The 19,380-nt window shown below is 51.6% G+C and overlaps 7 protein-coding genes across 7 annotated transcripts; 4 read left to right on the forward strand and 3 right to left on the reverse strand.

Annotated features, from left to right (window-relative positions):
* Positions 1-495: 495 nt before the first annotated feature.
* On the reverse strand, positions 496-2,404 carry BDV59DRAFT_200914 (permease for cytosine/purines, uracil, thiamine, allantoin-domain-containing protein; the record flags this gene model as incomplete). Its single annotated transcript, XM_073693698.1, has 6 exons — positions 496-967; positions 1,028-1,290; positions 1,347-1,751; positions 1,801-1,895; positions 1,944-2,191; positions 2,247-2,404. 6 exons carry the CDS (start codon positions 2,402-2,404, stop codon positions 496-498), a joined length of 1,641 nt encoding a protein of 546 aa, XP_073549339.1.
* Positions 2,405-2,611: 207 nt separating this feature from the next.
* On the forward strand, positions 2,612-3,837 carry BDV59DRAFT_13160 (SMP-30/gluconolactonase/LRE family protein). Its single transcript, XM_073686972.1, has 3 exons — positions 2,612-3,290; positions 3,338-3,470; positions 3,520-3,837. The coding sequence occupies exons 1-3, from the start codon at positions 2,720-2,722 to the stop codon at positions 3,785-3,787; spliced, it is 972 nt and encodes a 323-aa protein (XP_073549340.1). The 5' UTR covers positions 2,612-2,719; the 3' UTR covers positions 3,788-3,837.
* Positions 3,838-4,572: 735 nt separating this feature from the next.
* On the reverse strand, positions 4,573-6,934 carry fetC (putative ferrooxidoreductase Fet3). Its single transcript, XM_073686973.1, has 6 exons — positions 6,413-6,934; positions 5,869-6,363; positions 5,596-5,816; positions 5,191-5,540; positions 4,833-5,133; positions 4,573-4,722 (listed from the first exon to the last, which is right to left on the reverse strand). The coding sequence occupies exons 1-6, from the start codon at positions 6,752-6,754 to the stop codon at positions 4,656-4,658; spliced, it is 1,776 nt and encodes a 591-aa protein (XP_073549341.1). The 5' UTR covers positions 6,755-6,934; the 3' UTR covers positions 4,573-4,655.
* A 533-nt stretch (positions 6,935-7,467) lies between these two features.
* Positions 7,468-8,758, forward strand: BDV59DRAFT_200917 (FTR1 family protein; the record flags this gene model as incomplete). The annotated part of the gene is made up of 4 exons (XM_073693699.1): positions 7,468-7,495; positions 7,548-7,672; positions 7,737-8,182; positions 8,245-8,758. The coding sequence occupies 4 exons, from the start codon at positions 7,468-7,470 to the stop codon at positions 8,756-8,758; spliced, it is 1,113 nt and encodes a 370-aa protein (XP_073549342.1).
* Positions 8,759-9,541: 783 nt separating this feature from the next.
* Positions 9,542-11,753, forward strand: BDV59DRAFT_207173 (uncharacterized protein). Its single transcript, XM_073694941.1, has 3 exons — positions 9,542-10,006; positions 10,053-10,330; positions 10,394-11,753. The coding sequence occupies exons 1-3, from the start codon at positions 9,827-9,829 to the stop codon at positions 11,709-11,711; spliced, it is 1,776 nt and encodes a 591-aa protein (XP_073549343.1). The 5' UTR covers positions 9,542-9,826; the 3' UTR covers positions 11,712-11,753.
* A 490-nt stretch (positions 11,754-12,243) lies between these two features.
* On the reverse strand, positions 12,244-14,516 carry BDV59DRAFT_13212 (aspartic peptidase domain-containing protein). Its single transcript, XM_073686984.1, has one exon. The coding sequence runs from the start codon at positions 13,973-13,975 to the stop codon at positions 12,296-12,298; it is 1,680 nt and encodes a 559-aa protein (XP_073549344.1). The 5' UTR covers positions 13,976-14,516; the 3' UTR covers positions 12,244-12,295.
* A 3,726-nt stretch (positions 14,517-18,242) lies between these two features.
* Positions 18,243-19,353, forward strand: BDV59DRAFT_175756 (oxidoreductase, short chain dehydrogenase/reductase family). Its single transcript, XM_073689309.1, has one exon. It carries the CDS (start codon positions 18,889-18,891, stop codon positions 19,324-19,326), a length of 438 nt encoding a protein of 145 aa, XP_073549345.1. The 5' UTR covers positions 18,243-18,888; the 3' UTR covers positions 19,327-19,353.
* Positions 19,354-19,380: the final 27 nt, after the last annotated feature.

Consider the following 19,380-nt stretch of genomic DNA (forward strand, 5'->3'; position numbering starts at 1 on the left):
TAAGCTTGTTCCTCTATTATGGCAGGAGGAGTATATGAGAAACGAATGTTGGGTAGAGTACAAGACAGCATGCGAGAATGCATCATCTGCCAGGGGCTTTAAGCGAACGCCACGAGCATGGTGCCCTCGTCAAGACACCATCGCCTCGGATTCTCACCACGTTGCATCCCTTCGGACGTTTTCTGCCTTGCTGGAATTCTCCGCTAAACACTAGGCTATCGGGCTGGAACCAAATTTTCACAATGCGCTAGTGCCAACGGACCTATCCTGGCCAATCTCGTCCAGGAACGGTGGAGGCGCAGGGATTCGGTCGGAGTCATTAGCCTGTTATTAAAATCAAATTACTGTGGCGTACCGCGCTCTAAGCGATGTGCTTCCTCCGAGGTCAATGTAGCCGACAGCCTGCGCCGAACATGATTCATGGATATACACACCCGGCATCAGGGACTTACAAAGTTATCGATTATGTTAGAATCAATTTACCCGGTTGCATGTCTATTCTGGGTCCCCTGTCGGGCCCTTTTCCCCGTAATTCCGCTCCTCCATCGATTCCCTAGCTGTGGAGGCTTGTGCCTCAAATCCCCTGTCCTGGTCCTCTTTCCACCCTGGAACCCTCCAGACCCAGCATATCATCAAGTAAACCACCCCGCCAGTTGAAAAACTAAGTACCCACCCTAGTGAAAACATATGGGTCGCCGCATTTCCTTCCTCCATATGTTGGAAACTGCCCACGAATCCGGGCAGAGGCAGGAGAAACCCGGCTACAAAAGCGACGAATGCACGCAGATTAAATCCACGCGCGTAATAATACAGCCGTGATCGCTCCCGCGAAAACAGATCAGACATGTGCCAGTTGCCACGTCGCACGAGGAAATAGTCTGCTACCATGATCCCGAGCACGGGCCCCTGGAAGATACCATAGCCGTCCAGGAATTTCAGGAAGCCATTGCGGGTTGCAACAATGTGCCTGTAGATGTGAGTATTGAATGTATGATACAAATGCACGTGTACCGGTGGGAAGGACTACCATGGAACGATCGCAAGGGTGAGAAACAGACAGAGGAACTGCCCCCGTATGATATTGATATATCGGGGCGCTAGCGAGGACACATCCGCTGCGAAGGGGATCATGTCGCCTGCCACGGTGGTGCCCAGGGCCGCGAACGCAAACGCCAGCGACGCAAAAAAGACTCCCGCGCGAGCCCGAGGAGTATACGATCGGTCCAGAATCCCGTTGAGCAGATCATAAGGGTTCCAGTATGCTTCGCCCCACATTTCTTTGACGGCGGCCTGAGGATTGTCATAGTCAGGTAGGTTACACCCTTTGCTCAGGTAGAAGTTCCTACCGTCGTGATGATCCCGAACGCTGAGCAGGTTATATGCGCCAGAGGAAGCCCCAAAACTTGTCCGTATACCGACCTTCTGGTCTTGGAATACCGGGTCAGGTCAGGAATGCTGACAAAAAGTGCAGACGCCCCGCTAACAATGAAATTGAACTGGGCCACAATCTCCCAGGCGAAAACAGATGTTGATTTCGACTCCTTTGCAGACGTATCTACAAGATGATCGTCCGAGACGCCTCGGTTCGCAGTTGTGGCCCAGCAGACAATACCCAATGCTGCCAGGGGCACCAGCACCGACTTGACGCTGAATAGATGGCGAATGTTGATTGGATGAACCATCATTAACGGTAAATTGAGAAGAAAGGCGAATATGAATGCCAGCATAGTCTGGATGTCGATATGTTGACTCTGGAGAGACTCAGCGAAGTTGCCAATGCAAGGCCGAACCAAATAATACCTTAGGAATCGAATTCGGAATACGGCTCCATCCAGGAAAGATTGCTCGCAGACAGATGGAAAGAAATTTCCCTTCGTAATAAACTTGCACACCCCCTATGGCAGTCTTAGTCCTTGCGCTTGCAAATATGGTTTTAGCCTTACCCCATATGAGGCCAATCAATGAGCGCAGAAGAATTGCAAAATATGCCCCGTAGATCCCAAAAGAGCCTCGCGCCAGAACCGGATATCCAACATGGTAGGTCGCCGCAGCTCTGCTGTTGAGGAGAACCACTCCAACCTTTAGCACGTTGGCAAAGAGTACGACCAGCAGCGCATCACGGATAGTGGCCCCAAGACTGATCAGCGAGGAGCCAGTGGACCACACAGCGATAGACCAATATTCACTCCACCTGTTGATCAACGTCAATCTTGAGACCTGGTTTATACATCATGGAGATGACGCACCAGTACGCGAAGTAATCCCACACTGTCCAGGTCCGTCTCTCTGGTGCAGATGGCGCAAGATCCTCATTGATGAGCGATGAGGATGAGTTGGGCAATTTTATTGCCTCGTGAATGCTAGTCCACGATATTCGAACTCGTCTCTGTGCTATACCAGCCATATCAATGAATGAAAAATAAGTGCTAGGATGTTTAATCTTGTGCTGAACGACATGTTAAATGTGAACGACCTCTCCCTTGCTCCATACCCCTTGCTAAGCTGCATAATAGTATTAACTATGACCAAGTTAGGGATCGTCACAAAGGAAGTTTCATGACACTCGGCCTCATAGAAAGCACGGGGCTGATTACATGTAAGTACAGGAGGGGAAGCCCCTCACACCAGGAAAACCAGACAAGTCCCAATATCTCGGGGCTTACACTTGCCACCATCACACTCCCAGCCAGAAAGAACTGCATGAGATAAACGATAAACCATGGCGCTCCAGGAAACGCAAGGCTCATCCGCATTTTTCTTTTGCCCGAAAGGCCCCATGGTTCTGGGCGAAGGCCCAATCTACCGTGCGTCGGACTCCACACTCCACTGGTTTGACTGTCTGTCCACGCCCCCACAGCTGTATATTCTCCCCGTCAACCAGATTACAGGCGTGCCTTGCGGGCCTGTTCGGGTGATCCCGCTGGCAGATAGCGTGACAGTGGCGTTCTTCCGCAAGGAGAGGCCCGGTAAATATATTGCAGCTTATTACCAAGGCGTCTGCTTCCTGGATGAACACACCGGGGAGATCGAAGTGGTCAAAGAGATTATCCCAACGTCGGAGCGGGACGAACTGCGGTTCAATGACGGCGGTGTCGATGCAAGGGGCCGGTTCTGGCTGGCTGAGATTGACAAGAGGGCCATGGCCTATGGACCGAATCGACTGCCCGAGACGTATGGCCGCCCCAAGGGGAGGCTCTGGCGATATGACCCTGATGGAAGTCTACATTTGATGATCGATGGGGGAATCGTCTGTGGGAATGGACTAGCATGGAGCCCAGACGACAAGACCAGTTTGTATATGAATCCTGTTCACTCAGTGCATACTGATTTTTGGAAGTGTATTTCAATGATTCGGTCGCCATGGTCGTCTATGCATATGACTTCGACCTGGAAACCGGCAGCATCTCCAACAGACGTGTGTTAGTCGACCGACGGACCTCATTTGGAGAACCGGACGGTATGGTCGTGGAGTAAGTATCATCTTGTCGCTGAATTTCCCTTACTGACTGCCATGCTCAGTACACAAGGTAATCTCTGGATCGCTGTCTTTGCTTCCAATCGGGTAATGGTGTTCAGCCCCGATGGCACCCACCTGCAGGACATTGTCTTCCCCGCGAAAAACATGACCTGTACCACATGGGGCGGCGCAAACCACGACATCATTTATGTCGCTAGCGGACTGGATCGCAGCGGACATCCTGCTCCAGGAGACGAGGGCGGCCACATGTTCATGTACAAGCCGACTAACAATGTGCGAGGAGCTCCGAAGCACGAGTTTGCGGGATAGTGATATCTATACGCCTTTTATTTAAATATCTGGCTATAGATCTATGTGACGTCTAAATTAGCCCAACCAACACACTTCCTTCAGCAGATCGCATATCAGGGCAATGCACCCATGCCCCTTCGATAGCACTGCATCCATCTCCAAGGACGGATGCGGCAGCCTTCTATCAGCTATAAGTTTACCGGCACGCCGGCCTTCTGCAGCTTCTCTGCGTACTTCTCACCCTTCGTTCGTAGCATATCCAACTCCCTGGACATCATTGATACCCCGGTAGAACAGCGCGATCGCCTCTTGGTGGTTCCAGTCTTTTAGGTCGGAGAAGTAGTGGTTGCGGTACTGTAGTATCTTAGCGGTAGATAACGCTGGGGTATGCTCGTATAGACAGAATGTTTCGTTGTTCTTTAAGGTGTGTCGTTCTTGACAGGGACGGAGAGTAGCTACGCGAGAAATATGACGGGCGGTTAGACTCTATATCCTGACCGCAATCCACTTGCTAATAACCTCTATGCCTACTCCTAGACCATAGTAATTTCTTTGAACCCTGGCGCTCCCCTATACTCGTCTTTACTTCATCCACCGCTGAAACTACATTAAATACTGGTAAGTTACGCCTGGTATCTGTCACTCGTAAATGTAATTGAGGGCTGCTCTCATTGGCAAAACAACAGGTTATCGCCTGCAATGGAAGCCGTTAATGGCACGTTCCCATCTTATTGCTTTTAAGACGCTCTTATACGCTGAAGGTTTTTTATTTGGCGTGAGATTCCATATCGAATGACTTGATTCGTTGACTCGGGTGTTTCATACATTACACTATGCCAAATGTACAATGACCTGGAAAGATTTATAAACTATACACAGCCATCAATTAATTTTCACACTTATCGTCCCGTTCTGGTTCACTCTGCGGCCGCGAGATCGGAGCAAGCCCATACCTATTATCTAGTTAGCCATTGACTCGTATAAGACAGCATGCATGCAGGGTGCACGGATCCATCGCGTCGTTAAGTGACCTTCTGCAAAGGAAGGCAAGAAATATACGCACCATGTAATGGAAACCAACCCCAGAACGGCCGCAATACAGCTGAACACCAATGCGACTATTCCTCGGGTGGTAAATCCGGCGGGCAATGGTGGCGGCGATGTGTTTTCACCAGTCAAGTCATAGTAGTCTACCGTATTCCCTGCCGCGTTCCCAGACGTTTTGGTCCCGGTCGCTGCACAAGATTCGAAATGGTCCTGTGGAATGACAAGTGATTGCTGCAGGTCGAGAGGCGCTTCGATCATGGTCACTGCTAGCCCAGAGTCCATATGCCACTCAATGTGACAGTGGAAGAACCACACGCCTACAATCGGTACCGGTTAGCAAAATCTCAGACAGATGAGTGATGGGTTTGGGCTACCGGGATTGTCGGCTCGGAACCGAACTACGAAATGTCCACCGCCCATGACATGAACGGTGTCTCTGCGCATGGGTGCTTGTGGGAAGGCAGGATGGCTGCTGGCATTGTAGTGGCCAGCGTTCTCTGGACTCCTCGTGATGACCTGAAAGGCATGTCCGTGAAGGTGGAAAGGGTGCTTCCCCGTGTCGTCGTTGTTCAAGACGATATCTATAATTTCTCCCTTTTGGAGAACGAAGGGGTGCGTGTTGGTCCCGTAGATTGCTGGGTCGGTTGCAGCAGAACCAGTAGTCAGCACAGAGTAGAGAGTCGGGACTTTGGGCATCACATAGGTAATGCCGTTGAAGAAGGCACTGAAATTGAGTCAGTGCTGGATAGTATATCACTTGTCGGAGATCTATAACTCACTAGTTGGCGCCATCTCCGAGGTTATCCATAGTCAAGTCCAAGGATACCGTGTAGTCTGCCTCTCCGAGCAGCTGTTGACCGTCCGCGGGAACGAGATTAAAATCGTCGTACGGGTCGAACTTGGACAAGATCGCTGGGGTGGGCTTCTCTGCACCGCTGTCGTATACCAGCCATCCGGTTACGTTGTAGTTCAGCGTCGACGGGATCTTGTCGAACAGATCCTGTATGTGCATAAGCCATGCACATCAACAACACAGAGTCGAACAGTCTTACCGTATCCATACTTCCAACCATCGCATAGTTACGACTTGTAACGTTCTTCATAGTCACCAGGAAGCTGTACCGTTGGGCGCTAGTAATGTAAATCATACTCGCCTCCGACGGTTTGGTCCAAATCCCATCTACCTCAACTATTTGCATGGAATGGCCCTCGATCCAAAAGTATTGACTGGCAAACGCGCCCACGTTGACCAGATGGAAGAGGTACGTTTTACCAGGTTCCACTGGAACAGTCAAGTTCTGGGTGTCATTAATTAAGGCCGCATTAGGAACTGGCTCCGCCCCAGTTGGGTTTGTGACGCTGATGAACTGCTTCAGCAGCCCGGGCATCTGGTCATGATACCAGTCCGAGAGGGTGATAACACGCTCCTCATCATATCTCCCCACGTAGGGGTCATCTGGGTCTTTGATGACCAAGGCTTGTCGCAGTCCATCCGGATACTGGCCTCTAGTATGGGAGTGGTACCAGTAGGTGCCAGTTTGGTTTGCCTAGTAGTTAAGTCAACATGGACCGAGAGCAATACCCTGGCTCACTCACAGTAAAATTGTACACAAAAGTCGACCCAGGGGCAATTTCACATTGAGTTACTTGTGGTGGCCCATCCATATGATTTGTTCCATTCTGGTAGAATCCATGCCAGTGGAGACTGGTCGTTTCGTTTCCCAGTGCATTGTACACCTTGGCAATGATCTGGTCACCCCGAGTGAAGTTGAGCACGGGTGGAGGCCATTCCCCATTGATTCCAATAACAGGGCGATTAAGCTGTCCGTCTGGGTTGGCATTGACCCAGGTGATGTTGAAATCATAGTTGAGGATGGCGCCTGAAGCCAGGAGGAAATGTAGGAGCACGCTAATGAGGCGGGTGAGTCGTAACTCCATGTTTTGTGGCAATGAGCCTCGTAGGCTCAGATACGAGGACAGATCTCAGGTTTATGTTGGAGAATCTCCCGTCTTCTGGTTGCCTCGCGTCTTGTTGCCTTCCTATCGTTGTTGGAGGTCGCCTCGTGAAGCCTCCGTCTGACAGATACTTCCTTCCCTCTAACGCCAGTGGGGTATATCCCTGGACTCTGGGCGATAATGGACGACTGGCTGTGGCGTGTGGCCTTCAGATCGTGTTTGTCCCGGCGTGGAGGCCTATATAATTTCTTCTTCCCCTCCCTCGCTTTTCCTCTTCCTTGGCGGAGACGGCTGGAAATGAGGATGGAGCCACCTACGATGGTCCGAGGACGACGACGGCGTCTTAGCCAAAGCTTAATGGACCCGAAAACCGCGGATTCCACTTATCTGATGGGTTTCCCTTCCATTCAGGGACATTCAGGTGGGAACAGGGTCCTGGTTTAACGTTACGGTCAACGCTAGACCTTTGCATGCCAGCTTGTGACCCATGGGAGACGGTTGGTATGCGGTCGTTGGGCGCCACAAACTCCCGTTCATTTTCGTCCCGTTTTTCGCGCAAACTCAATAAAATCAGATAATTTCCTGCGCAATCTCGCGCTGGGTGGTTTGTGCGTTTTGCTTTCATTGTGGGATTTATAACCGATGTAGTCCATCCGTGTGTTATTGTATCTCTCAAGCAGTCTATAGCAGTCACGATGACGACAAATGTTTTTGCCGTCCCTAGTGCGTTCTATGTTTCCCCCTGATCTTGGATGATGGACCTAATGCGACTTAGTCTTTTTCATCTGCTTTAGGGAGTGCGTCGAAACCAGCATAATTGTGTCGGTGCTGCTCTCTTTCCTTCATCAAACACTGGGCTCAGAAAGCGATGCGGTCACACGAAAGAAGCTGGTCAAGCAGGTACATACGAGTTTCACTTGTCTTTCTCATTATCTGTACAAGTGCTGACCCAGGCTGAAAATAGGTCTGGTGGGGGGTTGGAGTTGGTCTACTTATTTGCCTCATTATAGGGGGTGGTATGATCGGAGCTTTCTATGGTTATGGTAAAGACCATTTTGCAAACACCGAAGACCTCTGGGAGGGAATCTTCTCATTGATCGCCAGCATCATCATCACCGTCATGGGAGCGGCATTACTGCGGGTCAATAAGCTCCAAGAGAAATGGAAGCTCAAACTAGCCCAGTCGCTCGAGGCGAATAGAGCACCGACCGGTAAATGGTCCGATAAATTCAAGCACTGGGTGCAAAAGTACTTCATGTTTGTCTTGCCCTTTATCACAGTTCTTCGAGAGGGCCTTGAAGCAGTGGTCTTCGTGGGAGGGGTGAGCCTTAGTTTCCCGGCCTCGGCCTTCCCCCTCCCTGTGATCACTGGTATCCTAGCAGGAATTCTCGTGGGATACATTATATATCGGTTCGTATCGAGTCAATTTACCCATGCACCGATAATTGTGTAGACTAACTGTTTCACGACAGGGGAGGTAACCAAACATCGCTTCAGATCTTCCTTGTCATTTCCACGTGTCTCCTCTACCTCGTCGCTGCTGGACTCTGTTCCCGAGGTGTCTGGTATCTGGAAAACAATACCTGGAACCATGCAGTCGGTGGCGATGCCGCTGAAACCGGAGCCGGGCCCGGCTCTTACGATATTCGTCAGAGTGTCTGGCATGTAAACTGTTGCAGCCCCCTGGTGGGTGGAGGAGGCGGATGGGGTATTTTTAACGCCATTTTAGGCTGGACTAACTCTGCTACTTATGGATCAGTCCTTTCCTATAACTTGTACTGGCTTGTGGTGATAGTCTGGTTTGTCTTCATGGGCCTCCAGGAGCAGCGCGGTTCGTGGCCAATCATTGACTCCTTGATTCGCACAAAGAGAAGACCGCAGGCTATGTCTGAAGAGATCGTAAGCTCAGGGGGTATGGGGGTGCTCAACGATACCAAGGCCACCGAAGATGGAACGACGCGCCTTCAAACTAGTGAGGTATGCTAAGGAACTACCATCGAAGCTACAGGTTGGAGGTTAAAGACTAAGGTCCACACATCTTTGGTGTAAATAGAAGCATTACGCGCAAATCAGAACACCAATTATCGCCACGGTCCATGGTCGCCATCGAGTCACAGAGAGCCGTGTCGGCGTATAGTATGGTAAATGCTGCCGGGGACGTGCAACGCGTCGGGTCCTTCATAGTTGAGAGCGTGTGTTAACTAGTGCCAGAAAATTATTCTACCACCCTTGCAGGAGGCGCTCTCGATGGTGCAAAGAGTGATGATGCAAAATGGCCGGTGTTGTTAGGTCTCCCTGTAATCACGTGCACTGCCCTTTCTATCGTAAACGACGATGATTTTTCTCCTTTGCCCCCCTTCCGCTGCTGAACATCGCCTCTTCTGAGACATCATCTCCCTTAGACACTCCTACATTCTAACCCCCCGTTTGTCTCTGATGCCTGATTGTACCGTCAGCGCAACGTCGCGAACTTCTGTCCCCTGTCTGAACCTAGGGCGATCTACCCCTTCGCTGCAACTATCCAGGACTTGCGAGGGCTACTTTGGAATAAAGTGCAACTCACATTTAGCTCGCTAGCTGTAGTGCCTGGATCTACAATCTAAAGGTGCATGGCCCTCGAACCTTCCAATATTAGCCCTACCACGTTTCACTCGACATTCCCGCCATGCCTCGACCTGCGTTCCAAGGACTGAATGACATCCCCGTATGACTCCTAGAGAGCTAGGACAGGCACAATCTGTAGGTTACGGTCTATTAAGTTGATGTTGACCATATTTGCCTCTCCTCAAGCATTCCTCCCCCTCCTGCAGTACCGCGTTCACGCGACTAGGCCATTCAATTATATTCCCATTTAGTCGTCAGATAGCCGTTTGCTTCCTCTGTCCTTTCAATAATGCTGCTAGATCATATTGGCCGGCTGCGTATATTCGATCATTACTATTGATTTGTTTCTGCGTGTTGTCATCCTCATTTGTCTGTGCTGTGGATGCTCTGTCCCCCCACCTGAGAAGCTGTAGTCCAGCTTAACTCACTACACTGTCCTTAGCCAGAAACATGGACATTAAAAAGGAAGAACCCAAGAAGAGCCCCTCTTGGGCGAGGTTCGCCATCTTTACCTCGCTTCACGTCCTGCTTCTCGAATCCGTCATCGAGTGGACACTCGTTATGTACCTCTATGGAAACCATTATGTTGACACCAAGATGGGACCCAGCTTGATAATGGTTTTTATTGCCGTGAGTACCGCCATGCAAGCTTGCTACACCATTTCTAATGAGCCAGTCCTCTTTCACAGTTCCCCTCGTGGCACTCCATAGCCTTTTGGCATGGCAATATAATAGAGTTTCAGGGTTCAAACGCCAGAAACGAATTTTGTCTGTTACCTCCACCTACCTCCTACGAATAACCATCACCGTGTGGTTATCGGCAAGTGTTGCAGGTTTGATTGTGGTCACCCAACAAGTCTCCTGCCTTCCGGTAGATGCAGGCAACGAGTTCTGGAATGCAGGCGTTAGCTGTGCCCTTCATCGAGCCGCTATAGTTGTTTCCGTTCTGGCCTTGTAAGTGTGCACACAAGGCTACATCACATGCATATGCATCAAACACCCACTAATACATATTAGTGCTACCGTCTGTCTCTACTTTTGCTCAAGAGAGCTCTGCGATCGTCCATACGAGATGTCGTTACTCGGAGTCTACAAAAAGAAGGGAGCCGTTCGAGACGACAGTATTGTCTCCCACTCGAGTTCAGCAACGAAATACTCGTATAAAGATGACATGGCATATTTTTGCAGAACGCCGGATACCTACGGAAGTAGAGGCTTCTATCTGTCATCCAGTGACAACTCAATCGAAAAACCGCGCGGCCCAAACCTTCAACATCCTGCTCCGATACGCCCAACGCCGCAACTAAACATCGGCGGGGACCATGAATCCGAGCACGCGGAAATCATATCAGGATCTTCAGTGTCACCAACTGGAACTCTTCGCGATGGCAGTACCAGTAATGGAGTTTCTCGCACTACCACCGGAGCAACCTCCAGAACAGGCATCGAGCACAGAGTACAGCCTCCCGTTCCGGAACTTCCAGCAGGGCTTGTCCCGCCTGGCTCCGGCCACAAACGACAGAAATCATCCGTTTCTATATCATCGCTCCGCAGATATCTCCCAAAGCTGTTTGGATTCTCGTTGCCATTGTCACAGGATCCCCAAATCCGGGCTCTTTCCGAGCCAAACGCAGCCCGTGATGTTGAGAAACAATCCCTGAACGAAGCCCAGGAAAGGTCTGAAGGCTTACCATTAGCCGCCGTCTCAGAGGAAAAGCAACTAGCACCTCCGCCCATCGACGGACCAGACCATCCGCCGATGACGGGGAGAAGCGCCACGGAATCTCGCCCTGCAGCACCCAGGACAATGACCATGGTCTCCGCCAATGCTCCGGAGGTCGTGGAGCCTCCCGCCCAGGTCCACCGGCCAAACAATATTGCGCGCCAACCCCCTCCAGGCCCGCCACCTGTCTACAGACCTGTGCCTCCAAACCCACTGGCATGGCACCCAGTCAACCCAACGGCCCCCGTCCGGGTATCAGAACTCGGCAGCCCGGCTCGCCAAACCCCCAGGCACACTGCTCAGCGCCAGAGCCAGGCCTATAACTTCGAGCCGGCTCGCGTCCCACGGCATACACGTAGCCAGTACCACCCGCCCAGTCGCTATGGTAGCTACAGCCGATCTCTTCGCCGCCTGTCGTCATTCTCGGCCAGAAACGACATCGAGATCCTATACCCTAGCACCCGCCGTCCCCGTAGCACCACCTGTGGTGGCATTAGCGCGTTGGACTCTATCCGGGAATCAGGGGCATCGGTGGACGAGACGCCTGGCAGCGATGCGGCGGATGAGAATACGTATCGGGGAACGACTAGGACGAGTGTGCATGGGTATTAGTCTGCGATGGTCTGCGGGCAGACTGGACTTCACGGATTTATGGACTTCCTTTTCTTGGCTATTTGTATTACAGCAAGCCTTTTACGCTCGGGGTTTCGGTAGGAATGATCGTAATATGTTATGGTTTATGCACGTCTATGTGGTGTATAGCCAGTATGTATTGGAGAAAAATGTGCTATAAATCGTGACTTTAGAATAGAGGCTTCCATTCTGCTTTCGTACTGTTGTAGCACAATCGAACATTTCTGCGGGAACTGGTCGGGAAGGTTCCATCATACGCTTTTTATATCTCGTTATTTCGAACCATCTAGAAATGAATAATACACTGTGATTAACACTTCTCTGTGCAAATTGCACATCCAGTAGATATGTGAGCTTCTCAGGCAATTATATACAAAGATCCTTCGATACAGACCCAAGTCCACTAGCCTCAGGCTGATCAATGTGATAGGCATGGGTATGGTTGCAGGATACTCTTGAGATTGTAGTTGTCATTAGCAGCGCATAACACAAGCTTATCATCTGAATACAAATCGGATTAAGAGAACTCATTATGAATATTCTCGCTTTACGCCATGTAAACATCATTCCAATTCATGCCGCGGCGGTTCCTGTGAGCTGCTTATTTCTTGAGGATGAACCTTGTCTTTGGTTATCAATTCCGTTGGTGCACCATCTTTTTCGGTGCCGAGTTCTTTCAGTTCTTTCCCAGGCTCATCCGTATTCTTGGGAGGTAGCTCAGCCAGCGTTTTGATGACCGTACTTCTTTCCTCCACATGGCTGGCTGGCCGCTTGCGACGACGGAGCATCACAAACCACAACGCGACTGCGATGAGGACTGCCCCAGCTATTCCAACGCCGACGCCAATTCCAGCCTTCGCCCCTGTGCTAAGACCACCATTCGAGCTGGTTGAGTTGGATGACACTGCCAGTGGCTGCCAGTGCTTCGCCCAGGTGCTTTCCCAGGTGTGTTCTGAAGCAGCAAGGTTCCTGTCTTGAGGGTTGATGGTTTTGATATCCTCGCGGGGGAGATCTGGACCCGGTGCCTGGCCCAGGAACCAGGTGCCGGTGTTGTTCCCCTCAAACCAATTGACGCCGACAAAAGCTGCCTGCAAAAAGGCTCGGCCGAGAACTGGGGTGTCGGTGGATTGGAAGCAGGGGAAGTACGTGCTATTCTGGTCGACCAGCGGGTCTTGGAGCGTAAGTGTGAGCAGCCGAAGGGGTACCTTGATTGTGATTGACTCGTCGCTTAGAGAATCTTGGTTGAACGAGAAGGAAAGATATGTCGCGGAGGAGGTGATGTTGGTGTATTTCTCATCGGTGGTGTCCCAGATGTACAGTCCCAATTCATTGTTGAATGAGACGGGGAAGAAAGACGTGATGGCGTCGCAGGTCGCCTCGGGAAGGTACATGTAGGGCTTCGTGGGGTCTATCGCGGCAGTCTTGGGGAGCACAGCGCCACTGCTTTGCACGAACAGCCCTTGCTTGCTTGTGAAGTCAAATGGTGACCCTCCCGCTGCAACCCCCAGCCCGACATCCTTCAGTTGAATCTGCCATTCACCGCTCGAGTAGGAACTCAAGCTGACAGGCTGTGAACTCACGTTGCCGAGGGCGCGGCTCTTATCATAGCCACCCAGTATGAGAGATCCGGGAATAGCTGGATTCACAGACCCGATATGCATTCCGTAGGAGTAGGACGGGATACTGTTGTCTCCCCCGGATGTGTACAGCCATGCTGCGATCATGTTAAGGGTCAATCCAGAAACGACATCTTTTAAATACGGAGCCCCCAGTGCTAGGCTTCCCACCGGCACTGGATACCCTTTACCATTGGGGTAGGTCTGGTATGTTTGATAGACAGTGGTAAAACTGACATTTGGCACGACAGCGCCTATGCTGACCTGATCGCCAACAACGCCTTGGATACTTCCCCCTTGCACGCTCCAGTAAGCAGTCTCCCACGAGCTCCTGTTAGTAACAACCGCTGTGGTCGATTCGCTCTCGTTGTACGTGCCAGCACGGGCGGCATAGCATGTTGTCGAAAGGGTTGTGTTCGAACAGATGGTGTCTTCCAGAACCGTTGTGGCCCAATTGGCACCAGGATACAGATCGATAGATTGTTCATTGCTACCCACAGCTATTTTGACAGCTTGCCAGGGTCCATCTGGGCCGTAGGCCTGTGAAGACCAGTTCATCGGCAGGGGATTCGCTGCGTAGGTCGCATCTTGGAGAACAGACAGGAGGAGAAGGAATAAAAGCCGCATCGTACGCGAAAAGCAGCAAACTATGACAGCGGGAGATGTCCTAACAGACAATATTAAAGCAAAACGCTAATTGATGGGAAGTGGGAATGAGATAAACCCTGCCCCTCATCCTCAGCTGAGACATGTTTTCATGTTCCGTGCTGACGTGCATTCCAACCTTCGGCAAGGGTGCAGCAAAGCCATCCCAAACAGAGCAGTGCTGATGGCAGATCACCCGGGATGAGTGTCTAGGCTTTGAGTGCATGATCGCCAGTGGGCAGTGAGAGTATGAGCCTCTGTGTCTATCCCCATTCCATAGTTTTCACCATACGGCGTATCGGCAGTTCCTCCAACCTCAGCACACTTCGCAGTCCAGATTCCAGGGGAAATGCATTCGAGCGCTGATCGATTCCGCGATGGTGCTGGATCGATTCGTCATGCAAATTGGGGCGGCTGGGGGCCTAAGCAACATGGAAGGCTTATTGGGCAAGGCGCAGAAAGCTTGTGTGCTAGCGGCTGTCATTAAAATCCGGCACCTTTTTAGCGCGGGTCTGTGCAGCAAAGGCAATGGGATCTTGGAAAGTGATTTCCCCTGTGCTAGTCGTCTGGCCTGGTAGAGGCATGTGTCAAAAAGGTTGATTCCATATAACGTTTGACATTCCTATGCAGTAAATCCCAACAGCAGCTTCCATATAATCCACACTGAACGCCAACCCTATCACTAACACCGGTAAATCCAGGGTGGAAAAGCAGAACCGAGACCTCCAGAGGAAAAGTAGAATACATACCCGATTGGCCTCAATGCCAGTCCTTACGCTTTCTTTCCCGATGTCCTGTGGGCATGTTTGTATTTGTAGGCCTGCTTACGCCGGCCATGTTCGTCGACATTCTCCTTGTCCTGGCCCATCTCTTTTTCACCCCAGGTCCACATTAACACGCGGCTCATCCTTTCGCGTTCCTTCAAGAGAAGATCGACCCGACGTTCCCATTCCTTCTCGCGCTTCTCGACCGACCGCGCAATCCGCTGGTCCATGGCGGCAGCCGTTTCATCTTTGACAACAATCACCGATTCCAGGCGTTTAATTTCCTTGCGAAGAATCTGAATCTCATTATCCTCGGTGGAGTCAGACGACCGCAGAGATGCCATTTCTGCCTTTAGCTTAGCCTCACGCTTCTCCGAGGCGGAGAGAAGATCGCGGAGCTTTCGGACAGAATCAGCGTGGGAAGCGCGAAGAGTGGAGACTGCGGTGCTGTGGGCGGTTTGAAGACTCTTCAGCTGCGCTTGGTGAGACTCTTCGAGGGATTTGGCGTCCTGGCGTGGTGCTTGAGGTGACAAGGGCGGGCTAGGTTGCTGCATCTTCTTTTCCTCCTGGAGGCGGTCAATAGTGTCGAGGGCTTCGGCGTGCTCATCCGTCAGTTCCCGGAGATCATGCTGGGTTTTTTCAAGGCTCGACTTCAATTCCTCGGTGCGTTTTGCCATCTGGGTGTTCTCGCTCTCAATCGATTTAATAAGAGCCTGTGCTTCGGCAGCTTGCTCTTGCGACCGTGTTAACTGCATCTCGAGTGTGTGTCTTGCAGAAGTTGCCTCCTTCAACTCAGCTTGCAACTTCGCAAGCTCCTCGCGCAGGGGATCTAGTTCCAGAACTCCCAAATCCTTGTCCTTCGAGGGAACATCGCTGGGGCGTGTCGTAGTCGGCTGGCCAAGATCCTTGATCAACTCCAAGATCTCTGTGTAGGTATTCCCACCGGTCTCTAGTGGAAGATCTGCAGCCATGGCCTTCAGCGCATTCTCCTGCGCTGTAACCTGGGACTGTGCGCGATTCAAGTCGGCCTCAAGCGTGCTGTTTTTCTCTTCTAGTGGCCTGTTTATGGTTTCAAGGGAGGCAATCCGTTCCTCAAGGATTTGATACTCCCGGTTTGCCCGGTCAACATCGGCTTCCAGCTTTTCGATTTCCGATACATTTTCGTCAGCTTGGGCTTTAAGACCATCGATCTCGGCATTTTTCTCATGAAGCTGCTGTTCCTTGGCCGAAGTGACATCCTTGAGCTTCGACAGGGTCTCCTCAAGCGTGGCATCACGCATCTTGAGCTGATCCTGGGCCAGGTTCAATTGTTGACGCAAATTAGCGATGGTTTCAAGTCGCTCGGCGTCGAGATCCGCCTGCGCGCTTCGGTTTTGCAGTTCCTTCTGCATATCACCGATCTGCTTTTGCAAAGCACTGATACCAGACTCACTAACAGACGCTTGCTGCAGCAGAGACTCCTTCTCCTCGTTCTGTCTTTGGAGCAGTTGGATTTGTTCCTGCAAGGTGGCCTCATCACTGCCCTTTTCCTGGAGCTCGTCCAGTTGACTCGTCTTCCTTTGTAATTCCGCTTGTAGGTGTCTGATCTGCTCCCCAGCGGAAGCTGTTTCTAAGATCCGACGATGGTTAGCCTCCAGTTGCTCATCCCTCTCTCGGACAACCTGTTGGAGCTCTGCGACCTGTCGGCGTAGTCTTTCGTTCTCTGCGTCGTGATCCTGGCTCGGTGAATTCTTATGTTTCCGGACAGAGGGCGTGATAGCTGTGTCAGGTCCGTCGTCCGGGTCCTCCTCAATATTCTCAAGATGCGTTACATCCTTTGCAAGAGCACTGGGTCTGCGCAGTAGATGTGACGGTGTAGACATGTCGACAGGCGGGCCGAATTCGCTGTATTCTCCCAGCTCTGCCTCATCGTCCACATGCGTGTGGTGGATACTGGAATTCTGCTGGCGCTCCTGCTCCTTTTCTTCCTCCTCCCGCTCTTTCTCTTCTTCCCGGAATATCCCGTCCGCATCGTCGTCTCCGTCGCTCTCCTGCTCTTGCCCTCCGCGGTGGCTCTCTTTGTCAAAATCCTTGTGGTCGAACGTGTCGTCATCCCCCATGAGGTATTTCTCCAGATTCGCCGTAAAGTCCTCCGGTCCGCCGACGTCCGACAGCTTGTCCTCCTCGTGCTGCAAAATCAGCTCCGGGAGCGGCTCGTCATCCAAGCCCGCGTGTCCGCTTGGAAACTGACTGAAATCGACGGTGTATTCGGCAAGACGCGCGTCCAGCGCATTGGCGGCGCCATCAGGGGATGCCGCCCGAGATGACACGGGCGTGGTCGATTCCTGCGGCGGTTTATCGGACTTAGGGGCTGCAGCGACACGATCGGAGGCAGGGCTGGGAGTTCGCGTGTCCTCGTGGCGTCCTGCGGGGGGCGAAGAGGGCATGAAGAGCGGCGTGGCGAGAGTTGACGCGCCCACGGTGTCGTGGGCGGTGGTGTCGGCCATGATGCGAGGGGACGGTGGTGCAGTCAAGGGGAGTCTCACGCTGTGGGATGCAGCATTTCCAGTGGATCGGAGAGTGACGGGTATTATGTTATTCGGGGGAATTGAGAGAGTTGCGATGCGGAATGAAGTGCGAGTCGAAGACGCGAAGTTGAAACACCCGCTCGTCGCTGCCTGGAAGCCTGAAAGCTCAGGTTGCCCCGGCACTTCCCCATTCGGATTGTTTACGCGCCGCCAGATTGGGCTTAGTGTGTAGTGATGTCAGATGGATTATGTCAGCACCGATCGTCTTCAGTTGATCGAGTACGCAGTAGATCATGGAATCTGCTGTTGAATTTACCATAGCTGGAAGAGGTGCGCTCCCACATGCAGAAGGATTGATCTAGTAGTATATATTACATGAGTTTATTGTACTGAAGTGTGTTCCGGTTGCTGCATGCACATTGGGACTATACATTCCCGTGACACCCATTTCCTATACTGATCAATTGCATGTCTGGTGTTCCTCAACTAGCGACACTCATTTTTGTTGGCCACTGCGTGTATGGTCACCTGATGGTTTGTGCCATGGCAAGGGAGGATACTGATACTTCAGGGTGGCAAGTACGGTATCCGGGCTATTGGTTGGGAACAATATCCAGAGTTCGACAACTGCAATATCCTGGCCGTAGCGAGCTGGCATCATTAAAAGAGAGCTAGACAGTGTAATAGATCTCATAGAATCTAACTGTAGCTCTCAGCAGAAGAGATGATGTCATATTACACCTACTGCACTTGTTTGCTGCGGCATGGAAATAGCATCCATTATTACCTACCGGGGCCTTACTGGACCCTATATCGAGGCCAAGAAATTCTACATTGAGATGCTTCGTCATAAATCGGTCAGGGGCGAGTCGGTGCCTTGGTCTTGGCCATGTATATTAAGACAGACTGTCCCAATCTAGGGCTGACAGAAGTCATAGAAACGCAAGGTGGCGATGACATGCTACGGCTATAGTATAGGGTCAACGTTCGCAATTAGAGACCAAACGAGATGACAGCTATATACTTCCGCGTCCATGGCGACAGTATTCTCACGTATCCAGTTCCCCAGTTCTATACCCAGGATTTTGTCACTCCCCCATCACAGCCCAAGATCGATAGGAAGGGCCTTTGGCACGCGAGCAATGTCTACCTCTAAACTATACTCCCATATGCCGCTTCCAGACAGGGCTAATCCTCCAGCCTCAGCGGATCATGTGCCTCCGCGGAAAGCATATCCGAATTTCAGTCTCCAGGGTAGAGTCTACATCATTACCGGGGGCGGAAGAGGGTTAGGCCTAGTAATGGCTGAAGCGATAGCTCAGGCAGGAGCAGAAGGTCAGTCGGGTGTGACGTGGTAAAGTGAAAGAGCTGACTTTCTTTGATAGCCCACTGTTTTGATCGGCTCCCTGAGCCTGACCCCGAGTTTCTCCTCGCGCAGGAAGATGCACAGTATCACAAAGGGTCCTTACACTATCACCACGTCGATGTTAGGGTAGGCGAGGAGCTTGATCAAACAGCTGCCGCCATTGCATCTCAACATGGCCATATTGACGGCCTGGTAGCTGCCGCAGGTGTGCAGCAAGTGAAAGAAGCCGTCAATTGCACCTGCAAGGATGTGACGGAGATGTTAGACGTCAACTATACCGGCGTGTTCATGTCGGCGAACGCAGTTGCTCGGCAGATGATCGCTCGAAATCACAGCGGGTCGATCGTTCTCGTCGCAAGCATGTCGGGGATTATTGCAAACAAGGGCCTTAATTCCCCCGTGTACAACTCGTCTAAAGCAGCGGTCATTCAGCTGGCGCGGAATCTCGCGATGGAATGGGGTCCGCGTGGAATTCGAGTCAACGCTCTCTGCCCCGGGCATATTGTCACCCCTATGGTTCAGAAGAACTTTGAAGAAGTCCCTGGACTGAGAGAGATATGGGAGCATGAGAATATGCTGGGCCGATTGGCGTCGCCTGAAGAGTTCACGGGCGCCACTATTTTTCTGCTGTCGGATTCGAGCAGCTTTATGACGGGGAGTCAGCTAGTTATTGACGGAGGACATACTGCGTGGTAGGTAGATTAATATTATTGTCGATTGACACCAGAGGTTGTAGCAGACAAGAAGCTA

Source organism: Aspergillus ambiguus (assembly GCF_047715705.1).
Source record: "Aspergillus ambiguus strain CBS 117.58 unplaced genomic scaffold BDV59scaffold_10, whole genome shotgun sequence".
NCBI lineage: Eukaryota > Fungi > Ascomycota > Eurotiomycetes > Eurotiales > Aspergillaceae > Aspergillus > Aspergillus ambiguus.

Excerpts from the sequence above, each read along its gene's own strand:
- BDV59DRAFT_13160 (XM_073686972.1), top strand. The coding sequence starts at position 2,720 with ATGGCGCTCCAGGAAACGCAAGGCTCATCCGCATTTTTCTTTTGCCCG. Across the intron at positions 3,291-3,337 it reads GAGCCCAGACGACAAGACCA|TGTATTTCAATGATTCGGTC; the intron begins GTTTGTATATGA and ends GATTTTTGGAAG. Across the intron at positions 3,471-3,519 it reads CCGGACGGTATGGTCGTGGA|TACACAAGGTAATCTCTGGA; the intron begins GTAAGTATCATC and ends TGCCATGCTCAG.
- fetC (XM_073686973.1), bottom strand. The coding sequence starts at position 6,754 with ATGGAGTTACGACTCACCCGCCTCATTAGCGTGCTCCTACATTTCCTC. Across the intron at positions 5,134-5,190 it reads GTTCCGAGCCGACAATCCCG|GCGTGTGGTTCTTCCACTGT; the intron begins GTAGCCCAAACC and ends TACCGATTGTAG. Across the intron at positions 4,723-4,832 it reads GGGTTGGTTTCCATTACATG|GTATGGGCTTGCTCCGATCT; the intron begins GTGCGTATATTT and ends ACTAGATAATAG.
- BDV59DRAFT_207173 (XM_073694941.1), top strand. The coding sequence starts at position 9,827 with ATGGACATTAAAAAGGAAGAACCCAAGAAGAGCCCCTCTTGGGCGAGG. Across the intron at positions 10,007-10,052 it reads TGATAATGGTTTTTATTGCC|TCCTCTTTCACAGTTCCCCT; the intron begins GTGAGTACCGCC and ends CTAATGAGCCAG. Across the intron at positions 10,331-10,393 it reads GTTGTTTCCGTTCTGGCCTT|TGCTACCGTCTGTCTCTACT; the intron begins GTAAGTGTGCAC and ends AATACATATTAG.
- BDV59DRAFT_13212 (XM_073686984.1), bottom strand. The coding sequence starts at position 13,975 with ATGCGGCTTTTATTCCTTCTCCTCCTGTCTGTTCTCCAAGATGCGACC.
- BDV59DRAFT_175756 (XM_073689309.1), top strand. The coding sequence starts at position 18,889 with ATGTTAGACGTCAACTATACCGGCGTGTTCATGTCGGCGAACGCAGTT.